This window comes from Rhinolophus hipposideros (genome assembly GCF_964194185.1).
Source record: "Rhinolophus hipposideros genome assembly, chromosome: 23".
NCBI lineage: Eukaryota > Metazoa > Chordata > Mammalia > Chiroptera > Rhinolophidae > Rhinolophus > Rhinolophus hipposideros.
Genome location: NC_138069.1, coordinates 36,657,091 through 36,675,242, shown reverse-complemented (window position 1 = coordinate 36,675,242; position 18,152 = coordinate 36,657,091). Strand labels below are relative to the sequence as shown.

General features: G+C 47.3%; 1 protein-coding gene across 1 annotated transcript in view; it reads left to right on the top strand.

Annotated features, from left to right (window-relative positions):
- The window catches only part of SLIT3 (slit guidance ligand 3), a 561,455-nt gene that overhangs the window by 410,757 nt on the left and 132,546 nt on the right, over nt 1–18,152 (top strand). The window contains exon 7 of the mRNA XM_081035897.1: nt 16,762–16,833. Within this exon, the coding sequence (XP_080892023.1) occupies nt 16,762–16,833 (72 nt within the window). The remainder of the gene's footprint in view (nt 1–16,761; nt 16,834–18,152) is intronic.

The window sequence follows — 18,152 nt, the reverse complement described above, 5'->3', positions numbered from 1 at the left end:
GGAAAAATGAAACAAAAATGAGAAAACTTAGTTAACAAGATTTAATTACATTTTTTCAGTAGTCTTACAGGAAAAGAAAACAGGTTTTCAGGCATTGTCTCCTGACTCCATGGAGCAAATCAGAAGTTCAAGTAGATAGGCTGCCAAAATGCCATACCAGAGATGTCAGGAACACATCCTGAGAATGCTCTCGTCTTCCAGTGAGTGGTCTGCCCTTGGTAGGTCACTGGTCCCACGAAATTGTATGCAGATCTACAGGTCTGCAGATAACCGGTCTGTGCTGTTTTGAAGGTCTGGCTCCCATTTATGGCACTTGCCAATTTTGGAAATTCAGTGACATTATTATGGGCTGGCCCTGGAAGGACCTTAGGTGTCTGCAGGATGACTTCTTATTGTTAAGATAAGGCACAGAGAAGCTGAGAGCAGAGCTGGGGCTAGAGTAAGGCCCACGCCTCCTAACATTTTGCACATTGGGCTTCCCTCTCCCTAGTTCCGGCCCTGGCTAGGAGACGCCCAGGGCAACAGGAAGTTGGCGGTTCAAAGAGACTAGAAGCGGGGTCTCCAGAGCCCTGATCCCATGTTCTTTGCCCACATTGGGCACCTCCATACAGTTGGGCTGTTCAGGAGACACCCCCCGGTAAGACTGGGATCCTAAGTGCAGCTGTCCTTCCTGAACCCATCATTAAGTGTTTTTTATTATTTAGGAGATTGGGGGAGGGCAAACGTTTACCCAGGATCCCACTTTCAACTCTCGTGAAACCAGAGGTTGCAAACTAGACCACAGACAATATTGCGCCCACAGATGAGTTTTTAATACTGTAGAGTATTTTCTAAATATTTTGAAATTAGCATTTAATATTTAAAATGTACAGTATTTTTTTCATAAAAGTCTAGATTTCCAGCTTTGGACTTTTAACACACCAGAAGTATTGGGTGGCCCTGCGCTGCATTTCTGCTTTGCAACCGCCCATTGTAGCTGAAGTGCACGTACCCTCCTTCGATGGGGTGTGTATACACCACTTTCACACCAGTCCCCACTCATTTAAGTTACCTGCCAGCCCAGGCAGAGCCTGCTGTAACCCATCCAGGCAAGGACACACTGTGTGCCTGCATAGTTCCCAAAGCCGGGGACAGTAAAGCTTTACGTGAGCAGGTGCACAAACTCTCTAGGCCAGAGCTCACCAGAATAGTTGAATGGACATGTACAGAACAGACAGCTAGAACTAAGTGACGCAGCATCCAGAGTCCCCAGACTGAGCAAGGACCCCACAGAAGCAACCAGGAATCTCTCAAGCTGCATCTTCTGGGAAGTTCTTCTCAAGAGTTCAGCTTGCCTCCATATTCCCTTTAATTTAAAGTGGTTGTAATTGGGTTTATGCAAATGATGAGAAATAAGAGATGAACGCCCCCCCCACCCAGTTTCTTGCTCCCCACACACCTGCGTCAACCTGTGTACTGAGCTTCTTCTCAGCCCACGTTGAGAGAAGAGACATTCAAGGCTTAAAGCAGTGGTAGGAGTTAACCAGACTTTTAGGGTGGTTCTAATTCCACATCCGGTGGGTACGACATGGCCTGACCCTGAGGCCCTCTTGTAGACACAAAAGAATGGAGAAGAAAGCCCGTTAGTGGTAACAGAAGGCAATGAAAAGAACTTGACAACAGTCCTGATACCCAGATAAGGTGTGCGCACTCTCCTAGCTTGGGGCTGCTGTCTGGGCTGAGGGGAGCTGGCCACTGGGTGTAGGGACATTCAGACATCATCGATCCAGTTCACCAAACCCAGCACTTCATACAAGTGGCAGTCTGTCCTCGACTTCATCCCAGCTTCTTCTGGATGTGGAACTAGATGCTCTGATTAACAGACGACAATAATAATGCAATCATATATTCTATGCAGTAGTCCCCCCTTATCCACGGGGATATGTTGCAAGATCCCAGTGGATACCTGAAACCTTGAATAGTACCGAACGGTGGTTGTCCCAGCGCTATTTTATATATACTGTTTTTTCCAAACATACATACATACCTATGATCAAGTGTGATAAATTAGGCCCAGTAAGAGACTGACAATCACTAATACTAAAATAGAACAATGATAACAACGCACTGTAAGAAAAGGTGTGACTGTCTGTGGTCTCTCGTGTCAGGGGGTCCCTTGCTGAAGTCTTTCTGGTGCAACGCGTTGCCATCAATCAGAACCTGTTTTCTGTTCGTGTCTTCCACTCACAAATTTGATGCCTTTTCCATCGTAACTAAGCACTTACCACACACAATGGCTGTAATTTTTGCAGTTTGAGGCATGATAGCAAAACTAGCACGAATTTCTTTTCCCTTCTTCACAATTTCATGGATAGATTTGTTCTTACCGTAGGTTTTTAGCAATCTCAGAATATGATCTTTTTTCTTCCCTTATTCAGTTGAGAACTTTCACCTTTTCACTTAAAGGAAGCACTTTACAGCTTCACTTTGGCATATCCGAATTGCTAGCATCGCTAATCTTGCACTTTGGGGCCATTAGTAAGTAAAATAAGGGCTACAAGCACTGTGGATACTGCGACAGTCAATCTGATAACCAAGACGGTTACTAAGTGACTAACCTGCGGTTAGTGTACGTACAGCATGCGGACGCTGGACAGAGAAATGGTTTACGTCCGGCATGGGACGGAGCGAATGGGTATGAGATTCCATCATGCTGCTAAGAATGGCTATGAATTGTTTATTGTTTATTTCTAGAATTTTCCATTTAAAATTTTTGGACCGCAGTTGACCACGGGTAACAAACCACAGAAAGCACAACTGTGGATAAAGCGGGGACTACTGTAATACAATGACATTTAACAATTGTTAGTATAGTCATGATAAATATTTTCAGCACTGTTATAGCCTCCATTTATTTTTGTTTCTGTTGTTCTTTACATCTACTTTCTTCTAGGCACTATGATATTATGAAGCATTTTATATAAATCCTCCCTACAGCTTTATAAGGTGGATCTTGTTAATCTCCTCATTTGACCAGTAAGGAAACTGAGGCTGAGGGAAGTTGAATGACTTGCCCAGTGTGACACTGGCGAGTACAGGGGGGCTGCTCTTCCAGTGTCAGTCCCAGCTCTGTCTGATATCTGCACTTAGCTGTTCTGCTACAAAACGATTAAAATTTTTAAATGTATTCCAAAACACACACCAGAGAAACAGTTGTAGGCATTAGTGAGATTACTGGCTATAGTAAATGCCCAGCATAATTCCGGAACCATAGTTGCCCCAGAAGGCACTCAGAACTAAAACCTATGACCTCGGCTTAATCGGCATCACATCCAGGTCCACAAAACTGCCCCAGACATGGAGGAACAAGGCGAAGGCTGAGCTTCGGCGTGGCAGAGTCCTCTTATAGGACTGGTTACCAATCCAGCTTCACCAAATTGGGTGGTTTGGGGTTCATTTCCTTATTGTGATATAGAAGCAGTAGTCTCAACCCTTAGGCACTTACGAGGACTAAAGGAGATAGAGCATAGTTGTGTGTCTGGCAAGTACCGTGTTTCCCCGAAAGTAAGACCTGTCCGGACCAGCAGCTCGAATGAGTCTTTTGGAGCAAAAATTCATATAAGACCCGGTCTTGTTTTAATATAAGACCGGGTATAATATAATATAATACAATATAACATAACATAATATAATACCAGGTCTTATAAAATATAATGTAAGACCGGGTCTTATATTATATATTATAGTATATAAGACCTGGTCTTATATTAATTTTTACTCCAAAAGACGCATTAGAGCTGATGGTGCAGCTAGGTCTTACTTTCAGGGAAACATGGTAGCAGACACCCAATCAGGGCGCTCATAATAATTGAGATTAAAGAATTGCCCTGTACTGTTTCACTGCCCGATCTCCAGCGCCTCCCACAAGACCAGCACATAGTAGGTAGTTGGTTAAGTATGTGGAACCACATCGAGTTGAAATTAAGTGAATGGAGGAGCACTCTGCCGCAGCCTCTAGATTCTCTGTTATGTTTTGGCCCACACAGAACGGATGGTGGTTGTTTCACCGTTATTTTAAATATTAAACAATATAATATTTTACTGAACCAGCTCATTTCTCATATTACCATTGTTTTTTAATTCCTCTAGCTAAATGCTGATTTTTTTTGTTTCTTATTAACAATGAACAAAATTAGAGCCACCGGGAAAATTGGTGTTTTTCAACAGACAAGACTCGCTTTTGTTTATTTACAAAATGTTTCACCTGGGTTTCTCTGGGAAATGCAAACATTTTGTTTTTTCAATAGACTTTGGACTCAGAGTGTTTAGTCATGACACAGCTTTGAATATAGAACTGTCATGGCTTAATGAAAGTCTTAAAATAATCTCCAGAGTATGATTTTTTTTTTTTTTGGTACTTTGCTGCAAATTGTGATTTGTTCAGGCAATCAGGATTAAAATGGCACTTTGTAGAAAGCACCAGTCACTTCCATTCAGCACCCAGAATGCTAGGAAAGGACCTGGGTTTCCTATAAACACTCGTTTGTCCCACACCACACATCCATCCTTCAGAGTCACCCAACTTGAAGTTTCATCATAGTTCTGTTTTTAAAACGACTAGGCTTGGTTTTGAGAACATCAGCTTAAGAGAAAAGTACACATTTCTTTGAGATGTAAGGTAATTTTTGTTCCATTTCAATAAGCAGCCTTTCACAGTTGAGGTAACTAGCTAGGATCTGGGGAGATTAGTGGTTTCCGTTGGATTTTCTCTTCCTGTTAACTAAGGCTAGTTTTGTCTCTGAATGGAAACACATTGGTGTGCGTTCCTGGGTTAAGAGGCTATGGTGAGGATCACTGAACTGATCTTGAATCGGGGGGCTCTTGAATCGGTGGGACCCCCATTATTCATTTCTCCTACAAGCGGCACTTAGGTGGAATCAAGTAATGGAAGTCTTGCTGTCCCCAGTGGACGCAGACTCTGGCCACCACGTCTCTGGGCTGAAATTCTGTCTTGACGAACTAGGTTTGGGAGCATCTCTTTGGTTTGCTTTGTCCCAGCTAAAACAAAATGGAAAAATAGCTCTTCGTCTTTGAAAAGTGAGTCCAGAAGGTTTTCTCCCAGGTGCAAGCTAAGGAGGCCAGTGGGGAAATGCCACAGAGCTGCCAAATGCGTATGGGGATCCATTCATTCCCAAAACGGAGCTTCTGCACCGATTTGCAAATGTGCTCTTGTGCCGATGGTCAGCCTGTGCTCTTTTCCCATCCACCCCTCAGCTGCCAGCAGTGGCTTTGGTGGCCAGGATTTGAGCATGTTCAGGGAGTATCTTGCTCCTTGATCGTCTCTCATCTCATGGCTCTCATGGGCACCATGGTCCCCTTGAAGAGCCAAACCTGCCTATTGCTGCTGCTGCCACTTCCGTCCAGGACGTGAAATGTTGGATGGCTTGGCTTACCTGTAGTCAGAGTGCATGACTCTGCAGACGTGGGTGCTGAAAGCCAAGATCCTAGGAACTCAAGCAGGAAATTGTCCTCCTCCTGCCAGTTGGCTTTGTGGTGGGGAGGAAGGCATGGGGGAGAGTGGAGATGCAGAGCTAGAGAGAATCAGAGTTCCGACCTTTCCCTGAGCTTCCATTTCCTGTGTGCGAAGGCCCACAGAAGCAGGGGATAGTGAGCAGGAGGGATGAAGGCAATATGATTCCGTTTCTCCAGGGTCACCTTTGGACTCATCGTAAAGCAGCTCTAGAGAGCCCATTTCTCCTTTGACTGATACCTATGTCAGAGGACCCCAACTACTGGCTCATAGGTTGAATGAAACCTGCAGATGTGGGATTTGATTTTTGTTTTGAATTGCTTGGGTCTTTACAGTGTTGTTGTTGTTTAAATAGAATTAGTTGCCAACATTTAAAACTCAGGGAATTTTACTTGAAAGTGTATGATTTGAACTTTCCTTGAATATCTAGAGGTTGTAGGCCCGCATATGCTGGGAGGGTCTAGGGCAGTTCTATCCAATAGAATTTCACATGATAAAGGCAATGTTTCATATCTGTGCTGTCCACAATGATAGCCACTGGCTGTGCGTGACTCTTGAGTGCTTGAAATGTGGCTACTGCAAATGAGAAACTGAATTTTTCATTTCATTTTAACTGATTTAAATTTAAATTGCCACATTTAGCTCGTGGCTACCTTATTGTACAGCGTAAGTTTAGAGCCCAGTGGCAGGCACCCCATTTGGACAGGGCCTACCCTCTGCAGGTCTCCGTAGCTGTCACCAGCCCAGCTTTCCTGCCTGCCTGGCCCCAAATCTCAGGGGCCATTTCACATTCATTAAGAAGCACGATGCTTAAACAGTGTATTTTCTGAAACTAAATATGTCAGAATATCTGCCACTCCCCTCACCCTCCACTCTTCCGTTTATCTTAATTTAAACATCTGGATCTGATTTCCCTAAATAACCCATTTGCATGGAAACCCTGGAGTATGATTATAAAGCCATCTCCCAACAAAGCAAAACCCTCTCTGCGTGAATTAGTTTCCTGATCCCAATTATTCTCTTCTCTCAGCCTTGTAAATGACTTCCACAGTGTCAACCGGGTAGGGAAATCACTCCCATGTCTGGACCCGTCCCTTCTGCATACATGAGCTGGAAATGTGGCAGCCGTTTAAGGAAGCAAGCCATTAACCCCCCAGCAGCTGAGCCAGGGGTCTGCACAAAAAAGAAAGAAAAAGAGCCAACCCCATGTAACTATTTTCAAATGCTGCACAGTGGAGTCCGGTGGCTACTTTCAGAGTTTGGCCAGATGTCCTGTCCTTATCAGGTCTGGGCATCCACGATCCCTTCCAATGCTGTCTAGAAAACTATTCCCATTCCAGAAAGGACATTTTAGACCCGCACCAGCCCAGCTAGAATCGAAGAGGGGAACTGTAGACTGGAAAACCCTGGAGGTCAACTGTTCCCACCACTTCATTTTAAGAGAAAGAAACCTCAAAAGGTTAAGTGACTTGCTCACAGCCGCAGGGATATTTCAGGGAAGAATTAGGCCAGAAGACAGCTAGCTCTATTGACTTTATCCAATGATCTCTGTGTGGCTGTCTACCTTTCCCCTATATCAGCAAGCAGAAAACAAAAAGGTGTGAAGACAGCCTCTGAGTCCTGCCATCTCATCCTCCTTTAATCTCCAGCATTTTGCCAGAGGGAGCATTTTACATTCAGCATGGGGACCACAGCCTCCCCCTTCTAGGGCCTTCCAGTCCTGCAGCCACTGCTTGGGGTCTGACCCCCCGAATGCCCCAACAGGTGGCTGTCCAATCAGAGAGCAATCTGGAAAGACATGGACATCCACATCTTTGATCTCGGCTACCAGTGCTGACCAGAACCCAGTGAGTAACACTGGGGCCCCCTGCCCATCTCTGAACCCCAATAGCCCAAGGCGTAATTGCAGCCAGCTCCCTGAGGGTCCGTCGCTCACACATGGCAGAGGGTAAAAGCAGGACCTGTTTGGCATCTCGGCCCAGGAAGTGAGCCTCATGCACCCTGTGCAGTTTGTCTGCTAACAACTCTGCTCTGGCTCAATTCTGAACTGTGCACAAGAGGCAACTTGTAGGTTTGGCCACAGAGCTGATGAGTGGCGTGCAGAAACCAGACAGGAGCACACCTGCCGGGCGAAACACAGCTTTATTCTTTAAACGGAAACTTCTTCAGGGCTCTTTGTCTCCACGAAATGGTAGTGGGGAAAGAAAGCGTTGAGTCATTTTCAACCGTTTAAAGATAGCTCATTGGAACAGTGGGTTGCCAGAGTGTGTCTCAGCTGGTGATGCTGTATGGATGGAAGGCTTTACCACATGCCACCACAGGCCATTAAAATACTTTGATTGTATACATATGTGTCCAATATATATATTTGACACACACATGCATGCGCTCACGTGTGTGTGTGTGTGTGTGAAATATACATATTTGATTCACATTGTTAAATGAATCTGTTTGGTTCAGTGACCAAACATTGGCATCTGCAAGCCAGATCCCTCCCCCAGGTGTTTCATTTGTGACTTTTGTACCTTAAGGTGATTTAGTCACCCATATTAAAAAAGCAGGAGACCTCACATAAAAATTCTAGATGTCTGGCTTTCTCGTTAAAACAGGGAACATCTGGCACCACTGCACCCCCATCCCAGCATAGCAACGTTCCTCTGACACAAAAAGTGACAATCCCGTGGAGTAGAATTGTGTTTCCTCCAGCCCCACACAGCCCACTTACTTAATCAGATGTCAAGCCTTGTTCCCATACTCCCCGATCAGCCCAGAACTGTTCAGAGTGGAAATTTATTTTTATTAAAAGGTGCCAAAAGCATGGCCCTCCACATTTTGAAACTCATCCATCTATTCCGTAAATATTTATTGAGTCATCCTATGTGCCAAATGGAGGGCTAGTCCCCGCCCATACAATAGGGAGCAAAGCAGACGTGCTGTCTGTCCTGACGTCGTGCCCATAGCAGGGGTATTTAAACACTTTCCTCATCTTCCTCTCTCACTGGGCTAGACAGCAAATGCAGCTGATGTGGAAATTGTCCATGTGTCCCCCTCTCAACCACAACCTCTATGTCCAGTTATGTAAGTCGGAGGTCATTCTTTCACCCTAAGCCCATTGCAGACATCTGGGCACCCTGGAAGCTGCCTGATTTTGAAATAATGTAGCAGACAAGATGGATGGTCCAGGCTCCTGGTTTATAGATGATGAAATAGAATTAGGACACTGAGGCCATCTCATTCATGTTGTCGTTTAAGGTACAATTTTACAATTAAATTGGTCATTGGGAGGCAGTTGACTCATTCTGAATCACCGCTAGGCAATATGTGTGACATTCTCGGTACACGAGTGAGGAGTGCTTCAGAATCCAGGGACTAGTAACACTGGAACAGCATGAAAACGTACACCACTGGTGTCTGACTGAGCGATGGCGGGATTTGAAAATTGATCTTTCCCTTTTGATCTTCCACTTTTTCACATTTATTTTGAAGGCCTCTTTTTGTTGTTGTTGTCACTGTGGCTCTGCTGGACAGCAGGAGATGAGTGTCTGCCTGTCACAATAGGAATAGATAATAAAGGGAGACCCAAAGACAGACCCTTCTGTTAAGGAATCCATATCATCAAAGGCCCCAATTGGCAGCTGATTGTTTTTATTTATTTCTGTAGGTTTTACATGACACCTGGAGACCATTTAAAATGTTCCTTGGCGGTGAGAGCTCTGTGTTTAAAAATAACACTCACCCAGTGCCAAAGCACTTTAGAGTCGGGTACAAATATTGAGACAAAAACCCCAGCTGTTATTGCTTTGGCTGCTAATTTGAGGTGTCAAATGAGAGCCCTACTGCTATACGTCAGTGAATAAGGCCCCTTGTGAGATCATTATGTTTTCTAACAGTTGAGAGTAATGGACTAATCAGTGCGGCATCAGTTGTTTTCATTATATGCCCACACAATGGTTATGAGCTTTAATTTAAACGGTCCGCAGGGAGATCAAGAAAATGAGTAATATGCAGCACCCAGGATAGTCCAGGAAAGCGAGCAACGGAAGAGGTGGCTGCTCGCCCTCCTTTTTTCTGTCTCCCTCTGCGTTTCATTCCTCTCGCCGCAAGTGCCCTCAGAGACTCATCGCCTGCTCCAAACAGGCGAAAGATGAGCTTTGCTTAAGGAGCAGATCTGTAGTCTTGATTCTTGAGGGTATTAAAACTTCCAGTCAACCAAGCCAACAGTCAGGGTGGCTTTGGGCAACAGACTTGTTAGTCAATCCTTGACCTTAGGTGGCTTTGAGACATAATCACTCTCTCTTCCAAGTCACCTCCGACACCACCCACTCTCTGTGCTGAGCGCTTTCTGTCCCGCGGATCAACGGAGGATAATGCCGTTGCTTTGCGCAGCCTTGGCAGAGAGGCCAATGCCACCGTCCCTGCCACGTCCAAGTCAGTGGGGGCTAGTCCACCCTTAACCTCCGTGACTCACCTCCACCTTGGGAAGACACGGAAACTAGGCAGCTAACGTCTGTCGGAAGACTGTGCTGGAAAAGACCGTTTTGCGTAATGGTTAAAAACCTAGGCCCTGGTACCGCACTTAGAATATTGGCTCCACAACTCGATAGCTGTGTGATTAGGGAAAGAGTTCATTGATCTTTCTTTCTAGGATCCAAAATGAAAACAACCATAGAATCGCAGGATGGTTGGGAGAATTAAATGAGATAATATGTGAAAAGTGCTCAGCCACGGTGAATTCAACACAGGCCGTGCTGGAGGTAGTTACATCTTCCAGGCTTAGAGTGCTGGCCATTGGGCACCAGCACATTCATAAGTGCAAGTCAGGATATCTCCAGGCTCACCGAAAAAGACACCCTGTTGCCATGGCTGCTGATGACTCACTGAGTCTCCTTCTTGGGGAATGTTAAGGAGGGAACCATCTTACTCATCTAGACTTGAGGAATGTCAGCCTGCCTCGAGACAGGGATGCATGGGCCAATCTCTCTGACCCAAATGTCTGGATCCTCGCCTGCGTGGAGGGGAGAAAGAGGGGTTCCAAGAGTGTCCCAGGAAGGTTGGCACACTGGGAGATCGCAGTGGCACTTACTTACTGTGGATGCCTGGTTTTGCAATTATGTGATACATGCTCCCAGATAATATGGCTGCATTAGAGCCAATTACATAGTGTTATGGACACACAACACGCAGATTACACCCAGAGCCGGGAAAGCACAGCGTGATAAAGCGATGGCCTAATCGGAGGAGACAGAGGGAAATGTCAGCCTGATTAAGGTTGCCAGGGTGGCGTGGCTGCAGCTGGACTTAGCTTCTCCAGATCAAAGATGGCTATCTTGAGGGGTGCACGGGAGAGCCACACTTCAGCCCTGAGCAGAGAAGAGCGAGGAGCAGGGGCAGACACCACGTTAGAGTTCTCCAAGGGGCTCAGCCACCATCATGGAGAGCTGCATACTGTTTCAGAGCTTGGGCCTCTTCCTAAGCAGGAAAATGCTGCCCTCCGCACAACAGGCCTCTGTCCCAGAGGTGGCAAGGGGACAGCTGTGTGCTGCCCTTCACACTCAGGTAAAGGCTTTCTTCTTAGCCTTTTCCCTTGTTCAGTGGTTTTCCAACTGGGGCTTGCATGAAAATTCTCTGGATGGTTCATTAAAAGACACAAGGCTGGGCCCACCCTTGAGTTTTGGGTTCAGCAGGTGTGGGCGGGGCCTGAGAACATGTATCCCTGGCAAGTTCTAGGTGATGCCCCAGGCCCGGGAACCCCACACTGAGAACCACTGCCAAGTCCATTCCTCAGCCAACTCATGTGGATTCTAGGGCACTAGGGTTAGTGAGCTCACTGCTGTAGGTTACCTGCCCCATCTTTTAAACAGCCTTTCCTAGGCTCTCCTTCCATCCCAGCATTGCAGGTTCCAGGAGAGTGGGACCCGTCTGCCCAGGTGAGGCCAGGAGTGTGGAGTCCGTAGGAAGATGGCATGCTTTGAGTCCCAGCTCTGCTACTTGCCCCCTGGGTGGTTTTTGCTTTTTAGTTGTGAAAGCCTCCGACCTGGTCTCCTCTTCTTACCAAGCGGTCATGCGACGTGGCCGGCACATTGGATGTGATCCCTGGCAAAGACAGGACAGGAACTGCCCAGTTCTAGAGCAGCCAGGGGTCGGCAAACACTGTCTATAAAAAGCTAGTTAGTAAATATTTTAGGCTTTCAGGCCATATGGTCTATGTTGCAACTACTCAGCCATTGAAACATGAAAGCAGCCACAGACAGTACATAAACAAATGAGTAAAACTTTATTTACAAAAAAAGGCCGTGTTGGATGGGATCTGGCTTGTGGACTGTCGTTTGCCAGCCCCTGGCACAAACCAGCATGTTCACCACTTCCTCATACATTCATCATTCCTAGGTAGCCCTCGTCTTGCCCCAGGCACCCCAGTATTTCACTAAGGAACACAGGGGAGCACAACTTTTTCGGGGTCATAAGGTCCAGTTTACGCGCTATAGGAACAGCAGTAAGTTCAGTAATCCCTAGGGCCCTGGAAAAAAATGTTTAATGCCCCCTCTCTTTTGCTCACAATTGAGAGAGAGTGCAATTCATCAGTAGAAGAAGCATTGTCCAAATAGATCATTTTAATATGGAAAATGATCCCTTTTAATTAGGCATTTATGCTCCAAGTTGGACAAAACAGAAGAGGAACTAGACAATATACAGGTCAAACTCAGTCTTAATATAAATGCAGTATTTATAATGGGGAAGGGCTGTCGTTTAAATCCGGTGAGGGGAGGGGCTTGCCTTATTTCTAGTTCATACTGAAATGCCCATTCGGTAGCTTGTGATTGTGCAAACAGGGGAGGCGAGAACAGTCCTGAAATTTTATACAGTTAAGTTGACCCTGACCTTAAACTTGAACCCTAACGAAAAATGCTGAATTGAGAGCCATTTACCTGGGGAAAAACCTCCAATCTGGGTGACTTGAGTAAAGCATATTTTCTCAAGATATCTCCAGAGGAGCAGAGAGATGAGGATGAAACTAAACCCTGGAGCTAGCAAAACTCTTCCAGAACATGGAGGTAAATAAGATGAGGTTGATGAGGTCACCATCGCTGAATCTGAGCCAGCCATCCCGTGGGGGTGGGAGTGGATCATTGGCAGACCGAACCATTTATTGTTCTGTTGGTTAAATTTTAAGGAAGTTTATAGAACAAGAGGCAACAGGAGGCTTGTGCAGCTATTTCTAGCTTTGGGTCCCTGAGTGGCGATGACAGAGAGCATAACCATGCTGGAATCACAAACTTGCCCTGGAAACAGAAGGCAGTGGGTAAGTTGGGAGAAACTGGTGTAAAGGAAGAATAGCAAGGCCTGCCTCCTCCTCCAGGAGACGCAAGTCCCTTGCCTCTCGTAGCCTCAAATTGCCCATCTGTAAAATGGGGATAATAATTCCAACCTCAGAGTGCTACAAGTATCAAATGAGATGAATGTGAAAGTGTATGTTAAACTAGAAAGGACTAAACAAACAAGCCACCGTGATAATAGCTAGTAATTACTGACCATTGGGTATGAGTCAGACATTGCACTAACTAACAAGTATGCTTCCCGTGCCTTATTTCAAGTGCATGGCTGTTGGCTGGATAATGCCCCACCAAAGATGCCCATGTCTTCATCCCAGGAACTTATGGATATTACCTTATATGGCAAAAGGGACTTGGCAGATGTGACTGAGTCTCCTGCGAGGGGAAGGTTATCCTGGGTTATCCAGTTAGGCTCTAAATGTCACCACAGGGGTCTTCATTAGAGCTGAAGGAGGAGACCACAATGAGCAGCAGGAGATGTGACAACAGAACCGAGAGGCTGGAGTGCCAAGAAGGAGCCATGGGCCAAGGAATGTGGGTGGTCTCTACAAGCTGCAAAAGGCGAGGAAGCAAATTCTCTTCCTGATGCCTCCAGAAGAAACGTGGTCGCGGGGACCCATTTTAGGCATCTGACCTCCAGACTGTAACGAATACATTGGTGTTGCTGTAAGCCACTAAATGATTGGTAATCTGTTCCAGGAGCAGTAGACAATGAATACAGGCATCATTCCTGGAGTTCGGCTCGTTTGAACTCAGACCCTGGTAGTGCCACTTGCTTCATCCAGAAAATGGAGATAATAGGGTGCTTCATAGGGTGGCAGAGGAATTAAATGAGACGGTTCAAGTAGGACCCTCCACCCAGTGCCTGCCTGGCATACCATAAGCTCTCAGTTAATGCTGACAGTCATTAGTGTATCATTTAATCACCACTGCAGCTCTGTGAAACCGGTGCTATTATTATCTGCATGCTACCAAGGAAGAAACCTCGTAAGACTACTTGTGGTTGCCCAGGCTGTAAGTGGCAGGGGCAGAATCTAAACCAGGTCTCCACCTGCAAGGCCTGTGCTCACCGGCTCTGCTTCCCCATGTTGGGGTTATCGCACCGACACCTTCTGCAAATGCCAGATGCATAGGCAGGGGGCACAGGAACCAGACAGGGCACAGAGCTCCCTGCACGGGCAAAAGCCACCGAGGCTGGAAATCAAATAAATCTGTGTTTATTAGGGAAACAAAAACTCTAGCTGCCATGGAGATCAGCGTCCGAGAGGTTACCAACCTTCTGACGCCCCTGGGCTGGCCAGCCGCACGCAGAAAATCACGAACTCTAAATACTGCGTTTAGTCATTTTGGTCCTAGAATAATTGCTATTATCGTAAATGTTTCATAGCCCTCATTATGGCTCACATTTAAATATCAGCGTAGTAACACTAATAGGTCATCGCTGCCGGATCAGTGCCGGATGCAGTTGGAGTCAAAGCCCTGCATATAACTGCACTGTCTATGCAGCTAAAGCCGGGCTGGCTGTGAACTCAACCCTGATGGTGACAGGCTGAGCACGGCCAGAAGGAAGCCTCTTTTCTGCAAAGGCAACTTGCTTTTTGCCTTTGAGAGATAAAGAGGAGGCTCAGGATTTGGGCTGGTGGTGAGTCAACTACCCTGACTAGGTATCTCTCCTCCACGTGTGGAGCCCAGAATTCTGGGTTGGATAGAAAGGGAAATGAAGGCATCATTTCTGCCCCAGAGCCATTTTTAATCTGATGCAGAAACGGGGGTAGGGGCATAGTCCTCACCCCTGCAAAAACAGGAGAGCCTGGTCTGATGATGTTCTGAACGCTTCCTGAGTGGATGGAGATAGGATGGATTCACACACACACACACACACACACACACACACACACGTACTCACACTCATAGGAAAGATAAGCCACATAAAACAAAATAGCTCCGTAGGTTCAACTTCATAAAATGCAAGATGTCTGTGTGCTGGTGCGTTCGCAAAGTTGCAGAGTGGGCACCAGCAGATAATGGAAATTCGGTCTGGTCCTTTTTACCACGGTATATGCCTAAGATAATGCCAGACGCACGGTAGATGCGCAATCACTACGGGAGGGAGAGAGGAAAGAAAAGTCTTAGGTTCTGTGCCTTTGTGTGGACGGATTTCCTCCTGGCCAAACAAACGCCAGGTAGACCAGGGGGGATTGAGGAATAGACTGAAGCAAGGGGCATGTGACCACTGGAATCCTGCTGTGAACCAGGGTCACCAAGGGCTGGAGGAGAAATCTGTGCAGGGCCCCATGGGTGGGGTGGTACGGGGGCCGCTGTGTGCTGGACAAAGCTCTGCTTCTATTTCCATGGGGGTGGGGAGCGGGAACAGGAATGACCAGGACAGGACTGGATTGTCTCCACCAACGTCAGTAAAATGGTAGCTTCCGTTTACTGAGTACATGCTGCGTGCTAAGCTTTTTACACGCTAAGCCTTTTACAGCCTATGAGGTGGTACCAGGACCTGCCTCCTTCAGCCAGTAAAGAACCCGTTGGCAAAAGATGTTGCTAATTTGCCCCAAACCACACATCTAGAGTCTATAAGACTCAGTTTGAACCACATGTGGGCTTGGTCATGGGGCTGTAGTAATATACAAGATAGAAAATGTTAGAGGGCATTTTAAGAGGAAAAGCATGTGTTCACTGAGGGCCAGGGGGCCTTAAAAAAAAAAAAAAAAGTCTGTGTAAACAATGAAGGCTTCCAAGAAAAGGCTCCTTCCTGGACCAGTGGGCGGCCTGTGAGAGAGTTAGAGGAGTTGGGCTGGTGAGAGGGGGACAGGGAAGAGCGGAGGAGCCAGTTCTCCCCATGAATGAGTGGGTCAAGGGCTGCGGAAACAACTCTTGCTCCCAGGGATGCTCAGTGGGGATGGGGCCAGGGAGCAGAGCACGAGGCCCCGCCTTGCCGTGTGCGGTTGCCTGTCCATCTGGATAGTCGCTGCAGGGACTGACCGGAAAAGGCCCTCCTGCTACATAATGTTTCCTTCCATCTCTGCAAATGGCTTCCTTGGCTGCCACGCTTTCCTTGGGCTTCCATAACAGGTCCCTGAAGAAGGGTAAGGCCCAGGGCTGGACTTAGCTACATCCTGGCTTCATTCTTCGGCAGCCTCGTGTCACCGTGATCCATTTACGGAGCTCACATCTCTCTTGTTTCACTTACGAACAACCCAGTTAGTGCTGACGTTGCACTGTAGGAGTTCTCACCCGTGGTCACGGGGACGCTCAAGAAAGAGGACACTTAATCCCTGTCCCCACAGAGCTCACAGACTCACTGAAGATAAGTAAGATGTACTTGAAGAGTCAGAAGATGCCTGGAAAATCCTTACAGAATAACCTTTCCCCATGGCACCCTGTTTAAGGCAGTATGTACCCGGAGCAACACAGGAGTTTGGAGCACGAGAGCACCGGGTTCCAGTGCCATCTCCAGAGCTCAGCTGCGGGTCCTCGGAAAAGCCATGTTACCTTTCTGTAGCTCAGCCTCCTTATCTCTAACGAGGCTAATGCCTACCTTGTAGGGTTATGTGTTACTGAGCAAAATGATGTCTATCCGTTTCCTACTCCCTAAAACGAGAACAGTAATACGTAACTGGCATTGTAGGTGTGAGAATTAGCGATACTGTCATGAAGCAGTCAGCAATAGTAGGATTTCAGGAAGGATATCATTGCTTCAGGTGGGTACTTAAGGACTGAGGGGGCAGGGGGGAAGGGGTCCACTGACAGCGGGACTCAGGTTCTAGAAGCAGGCCCGCCCACTTATCTCCCGCTGCTCCACCCACTGGCCCCTGGCTGCCGAGGTGTGGTCCCTCCTGCAGTCACAGTAGGACCTTGGTGCCCCTCAGGCTGCTCCCTGCTGACCCTCTCCGTTTTTCCTGATCTCTGCAGCACCCTCAACAACAACAACATCAGCCGTATCCTGGTCACCAGCTTCAACCACATGCCGAAGATTCGGACTCTGTGAGTAAAGGGCCCTGGTCCTCCCCGGCCGCCCCCCGCACCCCCGTGGGCAGCCCAAAATGCACCCCGCCAAGCTGCCTGTCACGCCTGCAGTGCTAAGACGTGCCCGATGCTTCCTCTATCCAAATGCTGCCTCCTCCTACTATTAACTAAGGGGGGTGCTGGTGAGCCAGGGCAGATGGGGGCAAGGGTCACGGTGCCACCCGTCGTTCTCACCCCCATTCCGCAGCAGACAGACTCCTCGCTCTTCATCCTGGGACTGTGGGAATCTTCTTGGTGTTTTCTATCTTGGTGGGAAAGTCGATTCGTGTTATGCTGTCACAGAGCATAGAGAACCAGGCCGTAATGACTCACCATTTCCTTAGCTAACAGCATACACCTCTGACAGTCCTATCATCGCTCCTTGTCCCCTACCTCCCAGACCCACTCACCACACTCCCGTGCTCACCTGCACGCCGGAGGATATTCTGATATTGGAATGCAGGAACTTGGTTCTTTAGCTTGAATGTTTGGGTGGGCTGAAGCCCAGCAAGGTGTGTGCTCACTCAGCACATCTCCCCACAACACCCCAGACCGAGAGCAGCTGCAGTGCCCTTATTGCCTGGGGAGTTCCCCTCTACCCTTAGCCAGAAACCCTGTGTAAACTTCTCTGCGAATGGACTCTGCTGGCCCTTCCAGAGAGGCTCGTGCTCATGCTTTCCCCGTGTTGGTGGAGCCTCAGTGGTGGAGCATGACTGTTGTCAGGGAGCACCAGCCCCTGAGAGCTTTCAGCCAAATTCATTTAGGGCCAAGATAAAGGGCTGGATTCCTGCTGGGCCTGTGTGGGCTCCGGGACCTCTGTTTCCTCCTCTACAAACCATGGCGGGCTGAGGAGCAGATGAGCTAGATACGGAAAGTGCCTGACATGGAGTAGACAGTAAATGATATTAATTGTTTTTTTTTATCATCATCACTGTTGTCGTCAATCATTATCATCACACTATTTAGCCAGAAATCTGGATTGAAAGCACCAAACACCCAACTTAGCAGTGGTGCCTAATTAACATGGAATCCACAGAAATTGGAAAACCCTTAGAGCAGTGGTTCCCAAAGTGGGGTCCCTAGATGGGTAGTGTCAACGTCACCTGGAACTTATTAGAAAAGCAAACTTTCAGGCCCCACCCCAGGCCCACGGAATCAGAATCTCTGGGCATGGGACCAGCCACCTGTTTCCAGCAAGCCCTTCAGGAGGTGTTGATGCTCTTAAAGTCTGAGAACCCCTGCGTTAGCGAGAAAGCAACCTCACTAAGTGAGAAGCAGTTTATAAGGAAACAGCACAA